General features: G+C 30.6%; 1 protein-coding gene across 1 annotated transcript in view; it reads right to left on the reverse strand.

Moving 5' to 3' along the window:
• The window catches only part of LOC135957372 (tRNA dimethylallyltransferase), a 274,347-nt gene extending 262,911 nt beyond the window's left edge, over positions 1-11,436 (reverse strand). The window contains exon 1 of the mRNA XM_065508107.1: positions 11,200-11,436. Coding sequence (XP_065364179.1) covers positions 11,200-11,319 — 120 coding nt within the window. The 5' untranslated portion in view covers positions 11,320-11,436. The remainder of the gene's footprint in view (positions 1-11,199) is intronic.
• Between the last annotated feature and the right edge of the window lie 4,651 nt (positions 11,437-16,087).

Consider the following 16,087-nt stretch of genomic DNA (forward strand, 5'->3'; position numbering starts at 1 on the left):
ATTCATCGGAAAGCAGGATAATTGGGTATTGAAGCTGAGAGACCTTGAAATACGCATTTGTATGTCTGAAATGCAGCTTGAACGCTATAAAAGAAAATCGTTTAATTGCGATGAATTACAATATCCCAAAGCGTAAGATATCATACGTGAAGCCCGGCCAACCAGACGAATCGACACATAAGCCAATTATCCATGTATTTGGTGGGACCAAATGGGTCCTATCTATTATGAGCTGCTTAAATCTGACTAGACCATCACAGGGAACTAAAATCGAACGTAATTGATTCATTTGAAGCGAGTATTGGCCGAAAAACTCTCAATGCGAGACATGAAACCCAAATATTCCATCATGACAACGTTAGGCCACATGTTGCAAAACTATTTAGAAAGATGTGGTTGGCAAGTTTTGCTTCACCCGCCTTATAGTCCAGACCTTACCAGATCCGGTCCGACTACTACTTGTTTCGATCGATGCAGAACGCTCTTTCTGGAATAAGCTTCACTTCAAAACAGAGTATCCGAAATTGGTTATATATTCCTTCTTGGCCTCAAAAGATGAGCAGTTCTTTTGTCACAGAATCCATATGTTGCCAGAAAGATGGGAGAAGGTCATTACTTACAATGGCCAATACATTGTACACATGTTTCAAAATAAAAGCTAAACATCCCGAATTTTTAAATCATACACCCAATATATTACGGAAAGTATTAAAAAAACATTGGTAATAGTAGTAACACGGAAAATGTAAACCATAGAACGCTTTGCACTTTAAAACTTCCAAAGCGGGGAAAATTAACCGCTATGGTTTATAGACCAATCATCTCTTGTATGAAACCTTGTCGTAAAGACGAAAAGTACTATTTAGCATTTATACTTCTAGGAAAGGGATGTGAGACCCTTCCTTGTATTGCACACTAGATAAAAATATTGGACATAAGACTTGTTATGATGTTGTCTGGCACGAGATTGGTATGTCGTGCTATCATTGTCTCCTTGAGTTCCTCTTCTCAGACTAGTCTAGAGACGATGTATACATCGAACGCATATCTGCTCTAAGACTCGAAGAGTATGGTGGACTGGCAGCATCGTATAATAGGCAGACAGACCAATCTTGTATTTACATTGAACTTTCATAGGACATTTATGGTCAAAATACCATTAAGAGATGATTGGGCTGCAATCTCGGAACTCTGGAATGAAGTGATCTCAGAATACACTTACAAATAATACATCTACACACTGCGAAAAGAATCCGAGAATTAAATCTCGTAACAACCTTCCAGTAATCCACTCCTAAGTCCCGGTCCACACTGTGAAACATTTGCTGCAAAACATTTTTAAATTCTCTTTTGAAACTGCATTCGTGTCCACACAGTGAAGTTTTTGCTTTTCAGTTTTTGACATTTCTGTACAGTACGAATACGAACGAATAAATGTGGATGACATACTCAACAAAAACTTCATGTACATGAAACAAAGTTCCCTATTTCATTCCTCTTTCCCCTTTCATCAACAAACTCAAATGTTTTGCAGCAAATGTTTCACAGTGTGGACCGGGACTAAGCAATATGGCCGATGGAGCTCAATTCGGTTGACCTATTGGGACAATTAAACAAATGTACTGAATCGTGAAGGCCTTGGGGACAAGCAGAGTAATGGTTTAAAGTGCTGGGGAAAATTTCCTCAAGGTAACTAGCAATTGAAGATCCTACAAGGCAGTTCATAATCAAAACTGCCTTGTCAGCAACACATTATGTTTCTTGCTCGGCAGCACCCAGGTCTTCCATGTATGTGATCCTTGTTATTCAGAAGAGAGCATCCGATTGCTTGTATTTATTTCGCTACTATCATGTCGTTACTCGTGCTGCAAGAGGTGTCAGCTAGAGTTATCCAGAACTTATTTATATTTTTCACCTTGTGGTAGGTGTAGATGGCGTGCGAAGAGAAATGTAGGAGTCTGTCGAAGATAATTTTGGTGTTCAATACCGCAATTATATGACTGCCCTTAACAGAGTTATCGAGAACATTCTTTTTAGGTCGTTAATTTTGAGATATTGAGTCATTTTGGCACTTATGTCTTCGATATTTTCACCAGATAAGGATATAAGGATGCAAGTATTAGCATACGGCATTACTGAGACATATTGGGCGAATACAAGTAGCTTAGAAATATAAATATTGAATAGCATTGTTGCATGTCCATTTTTATATTTCAATCCTGCGTTTGATATCGTTGGGAAGCATGGAGTCCGAGACGTGCGAAGAGTGATCTACCATGATAAATAGGGCCGTTGCTGACTGATACCATTGGCGATCTGTGAGAATATCAAATGCGATGTTGTGGTTGTGCTATGCGCTCCTCTCACGTCGTGTTGGTATATCGCAAGCGGCTAATTCTCATTCAATAATAACAACTGTAGGCATTATAAAACCCTTGATACAGTTACCTGAAATAGCCAAATGGCGAATTAAGAGACTTAGGAATTGTTTAAAACACTCTGAACCTAAGGTATTAGGTTTTTTTAACATTAGAAAAGCAAGATGATATCAGTACCAAGAGTATTTAAAGCAATATTGCAGATGAAACAAATTTTGTTTCATACATTAATGTAGATGGTTGATTTGTCTTGATTTCTTTCTTCCACATCCTATTTACGATCGAGTAATTTATGATGTATTCATTCAGAAAGCTCTTCTGAATCTAATTTTTCTCGAATTTCAAAAGAAATCTAATTAATGAAATGTATTTTCCGGGAGGATGTTTGCAACAAATATGCGATTACGGCAGAGAAAGATGTATAAACGCAATGGCCAATGAGATCAATATAATTTGTAATAAAATGTATTTAATTTAAAGTACTAAATCTTAATTTTTATAAATTTCATAAGTTCGTGCCAATTTTTGTTAGTTGTTGAATTTTATAGTGTCCCTAATGATTACAAAATTTGCCGCTAAAATATATCTTTCACTTCTACATTATTTAAAAGTGACTTAATAAATAGTAGATCATTATATCCCATTAATCATGCGGTAGTTAGTTAATCAAATTAGTGATGAAAATGGGTCAGTTTTTTCTTTTTTTATTTGATTTTCGTAACCAACTCTTTTGATTTCCATAAAACATATTTATGACATTTTTATCTACGCCACGAGATCTCACAAATTTGACTTTTTAAATGTCATTTGCTTTAAATAATTCATTAATATTTAATCAATATCACTAAAATTAATTAAATTCTTATACTCAGTTTTATTATTTGTATTCTAAATTCCAGATTAACAAATTCAACTAGTTCAGTTATCAGATTTTGTGTTGAATAAACTTCCTGTTTTAAAAAATAAAGAAGATAAAGAAATTGTTATTGCTGGTTTAAACATTTCGATACAAATGTTGGCCATTAATAAGAAACATCTTAAATTAATTTAAATCTTATTCAAACCTCTAGATGTTTAATATCTGAAATAATGAAGAAAAAAAGTTTAAAAAAAAATTCCTTTTCTTTTCTTATGGTGTCGAATTTTGCAAAAAAAAATAATTTTGCATATTGCTTTAATTTATGAAAGATTTTATGGTTTTGCAAATAAATTTTGCTAATACAGCTTTTGGCAAATTAATTATGAGTAGTTTAACTAAGGCAAACCACAACAACAAACCAACACGTGTTCACATTGGCCTCGAATTGATAAGTTTTTTAGTTTTTTTTTTTTATAGGAATCTCTAAAATGTCGCCAAGCAACTTTCGTTCATGGATTATTGTGTCTCTATTAATTAATCTAAATTTAAATATTGCATTTTGCGTAGGTGTAGTAGAGTATTCATATATTTAGTATAGCCGGAACTACTAGTATTGTTTGATATCCGAAAATAATTTGTTTGTGTTTTGATTCGTCTAGATGCCAATTTGTCTGTAGACACAACAGGTGTTTACGTCAGTCAGAACTAATTGCATTCATATTTAATAAATATGCACTGGTTATGTGTCGTTTAATGGAACTGGTTTGATTTCTTAATAAATAAATGATTTCAATTGAATATTAATTTTTGGAAATAATTAAAAACACAATAACCGACAAGGAATATTTATTTGCTAAGCTGAAAATGTAGTTATTGGGAAGTAGTTGAAGTAACAATGGTAAGTACACTGGACTACGTGTGGGTTCCAAGAAGCTTTTACCAAGGTATATATGAACGTGTGTATGAAAAATCAGACAATAAATAAATTTCACGAGGCTTTGCGTATTTTACTATGGGTCCATACCTACCAAGTCCTCTAAACTCTAAATGAAACAAGTAAGAGAGCTATATTCGGCTGTGCCGAATTTTATATACCCTTCACCAAATTATACTTCAAAATAAAAATTTTAAATATTTTTAGGTAAACAAAATTTTTTAACGTTGTTTTTTTTGAAAATTTTCTTTTTCGAATTGATTTTTAAAATTTTAAAATTTAAATTTTTTTTTCTGTTTTTTAAATTTTTTTTTAATATTTAGCGAAAAAAAACTTTTGATGAAAAAAAATTCGGGTTAAAAAATATCCGATTTTGACCCATTGTAGGTCCAATTTACTATGGTTTTATATACGTCATTGCAAAGGTCTTTGAAATATCTATGATTAGATATCCATATTATCTATAGTAATGACTTAGTAATCCCGATATAGGCAAAAGAAATAGGTAAAAAATCGAGGTTGTCTTGGTTTTTCCTTATATCTCAGCCATTTGTAGACCGACTTTCTCGATTTTAAATAGCAACCGAGCCGGAGAATTCCGGAGATATTGATGTATGAATCGTGTATAGGGCTTCGGAAAGATGATTTCAACAGACAGACGGACATTAATCGACTCCGCTATCTATAAGGATCCAGAATATATATACTTTATAGGGTCGGAAATGAAAAATGAAGAAATTACAAACTTATGTATACCCTTCTCACGATGGTGAAGGGTATAAAAAGAGAAAAAACATAAAAGACGATTGCGTGATAATACAGAGGAAGTGAAGATGTTCTCGTCTTCATCACCACACCATATTTTAAAATTTATATACTGTAAGTACAATAAGGAAATCAGGTTAACATCGTGACGATACAGTTTGGCTACAGAATACCTTATCTCAGTACCAATGGTCTGTGAACGCTGAAACGTATATTCCTGTTCTTTCTCCTACTCTATTTTTTATTTTTCTAAATGACCTTCTACGTCAAGCTTCCAACACTAATTATTCTTTTGCAGATGGCAGCAACATCTGCCATTTATATTCATTCCATCATATACAAAGCCTGTCGGAGATTGTGGAAATGAGGCAAAACATGAATGGTTCCCTTAATCGGGACTTTGTCACAATCTCAGGATGGGGTAGGGTTCCTTTCAACGCTCGTGTTGCATGTTCACATAAAAACGAACGACAGATCATGTCCCTTCATCTGTATTTATGGATGGTTTAAATATTGTGATGTTCTGGGCAAGAGAATATAGTGTGATGTCCGCTGGACGAAACACATTTGACGAAAGAAGCATTCAAGAGCCTGGGTTTTTAGAAACTTATATCTTCATCTGATCTCCTCACTATTTACACCACCAATATCCGACCGAAATTGGAATACAACTGGAATGTATGTGCCGGTGCTTCAAAGTCTATTTTGGAGATTCTCGACCACGTAGAGGAGAAAGCGAAGGTGACAGTAAGGTATCCAACTCTATTGATTCGCTGGAGCACCTTCGGAATGTGGGTTGCGTTTCACTGTTCTATAATGCAATGAAATGAATTCTGATGAAATTAGGAAACTTGTTCCTAATACCCGCTGATTTTTACGTAACCCAAGTTATTCATCAAGATCCCATTCCTTTGTGTTCGATTGGTTAGTGGTCCGCACAACACACTACAGGGAAAATTCGTTCTTTAGCCGCACTGTCTAAACTTCCCACCGAAGTCTTTCCTGTCACCTTCAATGTAGGAAGTTCAAATCGAATCTCCTCAAAAACGACTCTGTTTCTCGATGGGATGACGTAACGACATCGGAAAGGATGCAGATCTCTCAGAAAATAACCAACAAGTGGTGCGGGGAAAGAGAGTTGAATATCAACCCAGCCAAAATTATTCCTTCACCATTTACTAAACGTTACGTTCTAAGCCTACCACAACCAATAAAGCAAATAACAACATATGACGGCTTAGTAGCTATGGTGGAACAAAGTGGAACTAGTGACTGCGTGATCTTTACTTGATAAGGTCTATCGCCTCATCTGGGCTCATGAAGACGTGCCCTAGTATATTCCGTGATCTGGTTGGGCACATGCGGATTCTATTTCAGCTATCTTCCCATTAATATTTCAGACGAAGATTTAGGCCATCCTAATATGTTCTTTAAATGTTTCAAGATATTTAGGAATATTAGGGTTTTTTACGGGGACTAGGATCTTATATCTTATCTGGTATCATCATCGACAGCATTGCATATTTGAATGAACTCGACTGTTTGGCGTGCGTTCATAGGACCTGATCCTGTCATTTACATCCCACATTGATACACTATAGAAATAATTAGTTTTGGGTAACTTGCCTGAGCTAAGACAGTCCAAATGGTTCATTAGTCTGCTTTTACACAGGGCAAGTTTTCTTGCCTCAAGTCTGAGTTAATAGGAGAGAGACGCAAGAAGAAAGAAGAGGAGTACACACCAGCTTGTACTGGCAAGTCTCTTCAATTCTCTTTTGGTTTTTCATTTTCACTATGGCGTCTATTAGGTTTTCACATACTAGTTGTTGTTGACTAGTTGTGCTCTCATCAAACATGTTAATTGGCTTCATCCGAAGTCTGAATATGTTATGATGAAGTTTAGGTTACACAAAAGATCCTATGGGGCGTAGTGCTTGAAGCCTTTTTAATAATAATAATAATACGAAATACATACGATTTTAAGTTTAACTATTCCTAGATTGATATTTTCTAGCACAGCAAAAAATCAAGAACGAGATTCACGAAAACTACCATGTAGCGATCATGATATATTTGCGATATTAATACTGGTATTTGATCGCTCCAGGGTAGCTTTCCTACATTTCATTTGTTCACTATCGAACAACAATTTCTTTTAAGATGTAATTTCTTCATTCTCTTAAATTACAAATAAATATTTAATTCCTTTGAAATGACTTTAGAAAGTTTGAAAATCAATTTTACAACTTAAATCATAAATAAAACATGTAAATCTATAAATACAAATTAACAAAAAACCCTTTCCAATTTCAAAAATATAAAAATGTTGTATCTGGCTTTAATAAAAAAAATATATAAATTTTGTTGTTGCATACAGACCAGAAATTGAATTTTAAATAACATTTAAATATTTTACAAATTTTTTAAAGCCTCTAAATTGACATGATCATTGGCAAAATGTCAATATCTATGAATAATAAATTAACAAAATACCCTTGATCGTTTGTGTTAGATGTCGGCAAAATTTCAAAATCAAAAAAATATATATTTAAATATAACAATTAGATCAGCAGTACCCTTTGATCGATTTAATTTAATTTATGAGCAGCCACAAAATTCAAAATAGGCAAAAATTCAAACTGGAAAGCACCTGTTAACACTTTAATATTTTATTTATACGAAATTCAAATTATTTATTTTTTTTTTACAAAATACACACAAAGAAAAAACTGCCATCAAACATTATTTGCATAAATTCCTAATTCATAATACAATTTTTTAATTTGAAAATTAGCATTTTTGTAAGAGTATTTCAAAAGTATTTGAAACGAAATAAAAAAAAAGTTCGAAATAAAAACCAGCCATTTTTTGTCGAATCTTTTATTAAGCGGCTGTATAAATAATGTTTGTTTGAAATAAACTTTTATTTTTTTTAAAAAAAAATTAACAAAAACGAAATAAATATGTTTGCCTAAGTTCACAAATATTAAACAAACCAGAAATATTTTAACATAAACATACTCGGCTAAAATAAATAAAATGTTATGAATAATACACAAATATTATAATCAACAGACTAGATTATTTATTTTGTTATACAATATTAATAAATACAGATATGTAGACTATTAAACAATATCAGGTCTATCTACAGACTTTGTTAACATTAAATAAAATTGAATAATTCATGGAAATTTTCTTGTTTAACTTGCTAAAACAAACTGGTATTAATAAATAGATAAAACCCCTATAATAAAAAAAATCATAATAATAACATTGGCAATTAAATTAATAAAGACGAGCCTTCTTTAAATCTTATTTCAAATTTGTTATCAAACAATTAAACATTTAAATTAAACGCTAAACGACCTGTTAAAATTTTTTTTATTTTATTTATCTGGCACCTTCAACTTCAACTTTTGTTGCTGTTTTTCTTTTCATAAATTTATTGTTTACAAATTTGTTGCTGCGAACCCACTGTTCCGGGATGACAACTAGTTTAAGGTTTTGTGTTGCTAATTGTGGCGTTTGAAAAACGCTTAATTTAAAAATGAAATCATATTAATTATATTTTTTACGAGTTTACTGGAAATGTAGTACATTACAATGGAAACTTTTTGGACAATTTACATAATTTACAATACATAAAACGATATAACCGATGTTATTTATTAATTATTCTACATCATACATACATACATATATTCTCAAATGTTTGATACATTAAAAAAGAAAATATTTACATAAACAATAAGCAGATTGTTAATTTGTTACTAAATGGGGGGTAAATTGGATATTTAAACTTATTCATAACAAGTTTAAAAAATAAGTAAACCTAACACAACCTAACTAATATAAAGTTCGTTTAAATAAATATGTTAAAAAGGTAAATAATTGAGCCTATTTCTTATTTAGGGTCTATTCTTATTAAATTTATGTTACGGATATCAAACTCAACTTAAATGGAAACTGAAATTCATCTACTCTCTACTCTAAATTTTGAAAGGATCGAATTACAATCCATATAATCCCCACTTCCAAAAAAACAGCTTTTATCTAAAATACAGATAAATTACATTCTGTAAGCTCTACAAATCTTTTTGGTCCATTCCAGACATAAATTAAGATGAAGAAAAAAGGCTGCAGACAAGTTTTTTAAATTGCAAACAATATGTTCGACATATAAAATAACTTAACCATTATTTGAACAAACAGAAACGTAACTGTATTTTTTATCTTTACCAGGTTTATTTTAATAAATGATAAATTATATTAATATTCATCTCAATCTTACGGTCCACATTGGGGCAGAATCAAAATGTGTTGAAATAAATCTGACATTTCTAAATGGGCGTAGCCAAGTAGTATTCGAGTTTAAGTTATTGGACCCTACAAATGCTCAAGGGGGCCCTATGGGGTACCTTCAGCATGTAACATTTTTAAATTCGTTCCATTTTTTTTCTCACCCGATTTCAAAGATTTTTTTCTTGAAACAATTTTCGAGTTATAGACATTTCAAAATTGAACTTTTAAATTTTTGCCATACCTTCGTACGCTTTTTTTAAAAATATTGCTGTTTTTTGGCCGAAAAGATGAATTTATTAAAAAAAAACTTTCTTTAAGAACATATAACAATTTTATGTTTTTCTGTAAGATATCTCTACGTAGAAGATTTTGGTATAAAAATCATGTCCTATTTTTCGAATATGTCGCTCATACGCCCTTCGGAATTTAACCTATTTTTTATCAAAATTTTAAATTTGGTCCACATGTTCTAAAATCTCAAAGGTGGGATCAGAAAACGGAAAGCAGCTTTGGAAACCTTGATGTGTTCCCTATTTATCCCCAAAGTATTTTCCCAGCCCCGAAGGAAACTTGGACCCTATGGACGATAATGTCCAATTTCGGGAGGACATTTGTATGGGGGCTAGGTGAAATAATGGACCGATTTCAACCAGTTTCAATAGACTTCGTCCTTGGGCCGAAAAAAAATATATGTACTAAATTATATCGAAATATCTTCAAAACACGATGATTATCAACATTTTATTTTTCGATCCTGGTTGACTGGCAAATAAAAAATTTTTATAAATTGTCTTAATACTTTATTCAACAACAAGACAATAGTTCTGACTTAGACACATTAAAATATGAAAAAGTGCAATATTTTTGAAGAACGGAGTTTTAAAGTAGCATATTTTTGAATCTAATTGAGATATAGACTTGAAATTTGTTTGTAAGTCCAAAAATTAACTTATTTAAACAAAAAATCATTTACCCGATTTGCCTTACTTTGAGGACACCTAGCCGCACACCTAGTAGGTCCATATTCAAAAATTAAATTCGATAAAGCTGGCCACACACGGAATGATTTGTTCGCTTGATTTGTGATTGAAAATTTTCAATTGCTTGTAATTACAGCCCCATTAACAAGTCGAACACGAACAAATCGCTCTCTTATGGCTTATGTTGTAAAAAATTTTTAAATTTTCCTTTGAAAATTTTATTTTTTTTTTATGATTTTCAGCTACAAAATGAGAAAAATTCGCGAAATTGACTGCATTTTTTGAAGAAGATGAAATTATGTATTTAATGTTAGTGGATGTTTTATATATTTTTTAAGTTTCTGATTTTGTTGATTCATCCCGAAAGATTGGCCAATATAGGGCTATTATACAAAAATATTTGAACTAAATCATTACGTAATGCAATTGTAATGCCATTTACATATTATAAAATATCAAACAATTTATGTAAAAAAAAGTAATTTTCCATTATGTGCAATTTTATAATATTTATGAACATGTTCTTATTCTGAATGAAAAAAGTTTGGAAAAACAAGTCATGTTCGATTAAAAATATTTATTAAAAAATTTTTTACATTATGAATTTATTTTTTCTGTTTTAAAATAACTACGTACCTACACAGAAAAAATTAATTCATAAAATATTTTTTCCAGCCTACTATTTGAAAAAAAATATATGAAAAAAATCATACTATTCAATAAATGTTTTGAATTAAAATCAAGTCAAACTGAAACTTTTTTCTGTCTACTCTTAATTATACCAAAAATCGTTTAAAATAATTTAAATTGCTAAAACGTTATACTTTAACTAAAACTAACTCGTTATTTGCGCTAAATTATTTACCCATTAGCAACACTGTTGCTTTTGTTGTTCATTCACTCTCCTCTTCAAATAAACAAAACAGAAATACACTCTCTAACATTATTATTGTTGTTGTTGCTTTTGTTTCTACTTACTTGCATTGAATCGGCGCTGATTATTTCGCCACCAAAACGTTCTGCCAATTCTAATGATAATTTTGTTTTACCCGTACCCGTTGAACCGAGTATTACAATTAGCGGAACTTTACGCAACATTATTAATGTTTATTTATAATTTCTATTTTATACACTCACTAAATTACTTAGTTTAATTTAAAGCAATTTATTAAACTTTTATTAAAAAGAAATCACACGCGTTCACAGCAAAACAATGTGTTCGGCACGTATGCGAAGAGAACTAAAGAAAATCTAGAAGAGAATGTAAACAGAATCAGCTGTTAGTAGAGTGTAGCCAGATGAGGGGATTTCATGATTAATTGTATGAGATAAATTCGTGGGCAGGGATTTGGTGATTTTAAGTAAATTGTTTCATATTACAAGCTACATATTTATGAAATTGTTAATGTCTAGGCTGTTTTAATTTTGATTTTATTCTTCACTCAAACTAATATTATTAACTAATCGGATGCCATAATGGTTTTTCCATATTCGGAATTGTTAAACCAAAACTAAAATCGAATTATTGTTTAAAAAATTTGCTTCGAAATGAATTTGTCATATGTAAATTTCAATTACCAATACATATTAGCGGCGTGCGGCACAAAGTTGGGTACCTTCGACATGTACAACTTTTAAACACGTGAAATTTTTTTGTTTCACATTCGATTTCAAAGATTTATATATTTTTGGAAAGCGTTCGGCTTGGCCTTGAAAAAACATGCATGCGTTTGCTATTTGTCTCTTATAATTTCCGAGTTATGAAAATCATAAAAAAGATATAAAATTTTCAAAGGAAAATTTCGAAAATTTGTATGCAACATTCTAGAGTTTATTTTAAAACAAAAAATGCTCAACGTGGAAGTCTTATCGAGATTATGTTTTGGATTTGGAACAACAAGGGGCGCGGCTAGAGGTCCTAAAAGTATGACACCTCAGGTATGTTACATTTTTAAAACGATTTATATTCTAGGAACAATTTGATTAACATTTATTCTGAACTATTTTTTTTTGTTTAGATAAGTTAATTTTGGACTTACAAAAAATAGTCTATATCTCAATTAGATTGAAAAATATGCCACTTTAAAACTCCGTCCTTCATATTTTAATGTACCAAAGTCAGAAACAATTGGCTTGTTGAATAAAATAATAAGAAAATTTATAAAAAAAATTTTAGTATGAAAAAGATCAATATTTTTGAAGGACGAAGTATTAATAAAGTGACGTATTTTTGAATCTAATAGAGAAATTGACTTGAATTTTTTTTAAGAACTTATCAGAATAAATGTGGATCAAATTGGACCTAATATTTGCAATTCTATTAAAATTTTGATACAAATTTTAGTTTTAGAAACTCAATAAACAATTCGAAAAAGTTTTTGTTAAATTTTACAACTTTGAACAAGAAAATAAATTTTGTTTACCTAAAAATATTTAAAATTTTTATTTTGAAGTATAATTTGGTGAAGGGTATATAAGATTCGGCACAGCCGAATATAGGTCTCTTACTTGTTTATATTAAAACTTTTCGGTTTCTTTTTTCAAATACCTGGTTCCGCGCCTGCCTAGCTCCCATACTGTTTGGGCAAGATTGTGCGGTAATCCTGTCTGGCTACACTGGTGGAATGTGTGTATTTATGAAAGAGAGCAAAAGAGTAGATTTAGGGTGACCAGTGGGAATTTTAAATATGGCTAATTAATGGGAAAATGTGTGTATTCTAATAAGAATTTTAAGTAAAGTTTAGGTAATAAAAATAAATGTTTTTGGTTTGGTATTACGAATAGTAACAGGTTTATTTTATAATATTTTTTAAATAAAAAAATGTAATCAATATACATACATAGAAATTCAATAGTGATTAAACACCCATGAATTTTTTAAGATAAAGATCATTTTAGTCCGACTTAAATATTTTTTCCAGAACCGAATCTATCGGCAATTTTTTTAAAATTGTTTCTGGAGAAGAGTCCTCAAAATAATCCTTAATGAGCTGTCAAAATTCCATTTTTTTCAAATTAATCCTCAAGTCACAAGGTATGCTATCAATGGCTGTCAACAGGCACGAATCCAGGTCAATTATTTGGGGGGGAGGTGTGTTGTTAATAAATAAAATTTATTTTACATATTTTTTTTCCTTTTTCATATTAAAACTTTTCGGTTTTGGGGGATAAATTCCTTTTTTAACAGTAACTAAATAACTGAGTTTGTTTTAATTTTGACAGGAATCAACTGACAGATGCCTGTTGTCAGGAGGAGTGTTGCCCTTTCAGTTAAGAGTTGGGAGATTCAAAAAGTCGCTGTTTTATTGAAAATTCGAAGTAAGTAATAGAAAATGAGCTAAATCCCTAAAAAAGGACTTTTAATCGCCAATACATACCAAATAATTAATGAAACCACATTAACAGATTTCAAAAATATACAAAAAAAGTTTATAGAGCCTATATAAAATTTGTGAAAAGGCACTATGACGTTTGCACACTAAGCTAACAATTTCTTGAACGTCCAACAATATTTCGCTATTTCCAGAAATCCAAGCAACATGTTGCCATAACGTAGATAACGTAGCAGTATGGTCACCCCAATTTGTAATACACAAATGTCAAACAGTACAGTGGGTTCATTGACTGCAAATATCCTTGTAATATAATGATAATGTAAATTAAAAATCCATATTAAATTAATTACACGTGTAGTCTTGATACAATTGATACAGTTTTTATTAAATTTGTTTATTTCAGGTATTACAGCGACTTGCAGCTTTTTACATAAATTTAATAAGACAATGAAATTAGAAATAGAATTACAAAATACACGTGTAATGAAAAATGTAAATTCAAACAATAGAGTAAGTAGTACCATGCTATTTTGTTGTATAGAACATTAAAGTATTGTAATTATTTATGAATTTTAAACTCTGACCCAAAATCTTCAGGTGGTGCTGCTATTGGTTGGGTATGTTTTTCAAAGACGTAGTATGATGCTCGTTGGTTTCCTTAAGAAATCCTGAAATGTCTTGCTTTTAAAAATAAATCACCCCATTTAGGACACATACGGTTTAAACAGAAGCACCCTTTTTCTTGTAATAAATTCAAAATTATGAGACAAAAGGGTCACATACACTCTTGGTTTAACAGTTTGTTAAATTTTGTTTGATTTCCATGTTATTTTTCTTTTTTTGCTAATCATGCATGTTTGAACATGTCCTGTTAGTTTGTGTTTTAGAGGAAGTGATTTTGTATGTTCTTTTGTATTGATACACAATTGTTTTGTGTATTTTTTTTTTTGTTTCAAACATTTATTACTTAAAAACGCATTTAAAATTTTTATTCTTATTTGAATGTAAAACATATTTAAAGGGGATTTATAAAAAAATGTTGATGCGTCATCATTATTCTATGGTAAGATTTGAGATTTTTTTACATTTGTAATTTGAAGGAAATAAAAATAATACGCCCAAAAATTTGCAACCGGAAAATGGTCATATTTTATAAAATTTTATATTTATATTACAATAATTTATGCATAATTAAGAAGTATTTTTAAAAAATTAAATTGCAGCATAACATTTTCTCATCATAAATGAGTGTTCGGAAAGTGAGCTATCGTCCCATGAAATAAAACTCTTATTTCTAGAAAAGCCGTAATGCTCGTCAATTCGCCAAAGAATATTAAAAGTGGTGGAGACAGAAATGGAAAAGTTCAATTTTCTGATGAATTAAAATACAAATTTTTATAATATTTGGCTTTAAATCTTCTAGAAAAAATAAATTTCCCAAATTATATATTCTGGATCCTTATAGATAGCGCAGTCGATTAAGACATTTCCGTCTGTCTGTCTGTTGAAATCAATTTTCTGAAGACCCCAGATATCTTCGGGATCCAAATCTTCAATAATTCTGTCAGACATGCTTTCGAAAAGTTTCCTATTTAAAATCAGCAAAATCGGTCCACAAATGGCTGAGATATGAAGAAAAACCCAGGACAACCTCGATTTTTGACCTACATATATCTGGATATTTCAAAGACCTTTGCAACGACGTATATAAGAACATAGTAAGTTGGAACTACAATGGGTCAAAATCGGAAAAAATATTTTTTAACCCGAATTTTTTTTTTCACCAAAAAAAAAAAATTTTAAAAACAAAAAATTTTAAATTTAAAAAAAAAATTTTAAAATTTAAAATAATTTATAATAACAATTCCAAAAAATGAAAAATACAATTTTGGAAAAAAAATAAATTTTGTTTACCTAAAAATATTTAAAATTTGTATTTTGAAGTATAATTTGGTGAAGGTTATATAAGATTCGGCACAGTCGAATATAGCTCTCTTACTTGTTTTCTATAACACTATGCGCAGTTAGATTTACTCATATATCGTCCCCTTAATAAAACAATAGTGTATAATTTTTTTGCCATTTCGAAATGTAATTGAATTTAAAATGTTTGTGTTGGTAGACTTCTAGAACAAAAGTAATATTTCAATTGATCTTTTGACCAACTTTGTGGAAGTAGAATTTCACCAAATTTTGACCACATATAGAATCAGTTATTTAGATTCAATAAAAAAATAATTATGTATATGCTTATACACTATTGTTTTATTGAAGGAACGATATATTCGTAGTAGGTCTGTCTGTACCTCAAGTTTATATACAATCTTAGGGCTTTATATAGATAAATTTTAGCTTCAATCATAGGTCTTTATATAGTTAAATTTTATCTTTTATCGTGGCTAAATTTTAGCTCTTACATATCTTTAAATCTTTGCTTCCATTATTGCTCTTTGTGTAGCTAAATTTTAGCTCTAATCTTGGGGGTTTCTGTAGTTCAATTTTATCCTCAATCTTAGGGCTTTATATAGCTT

This window comes from Calliphora vicina, chromosome 4, assembly GCF_958450345.1.
Source record: "Calliphora vicina chromosome 4, idCalVici1.1, whole genome shotgun sequence".
NCBI classification, from domain to species: domain Eukaryota; kingdom Metazoa; phylum Arthropoda; class Insecta; order Diptera; family Calliphoridae; genus Calliphora; species Calliphora vicina.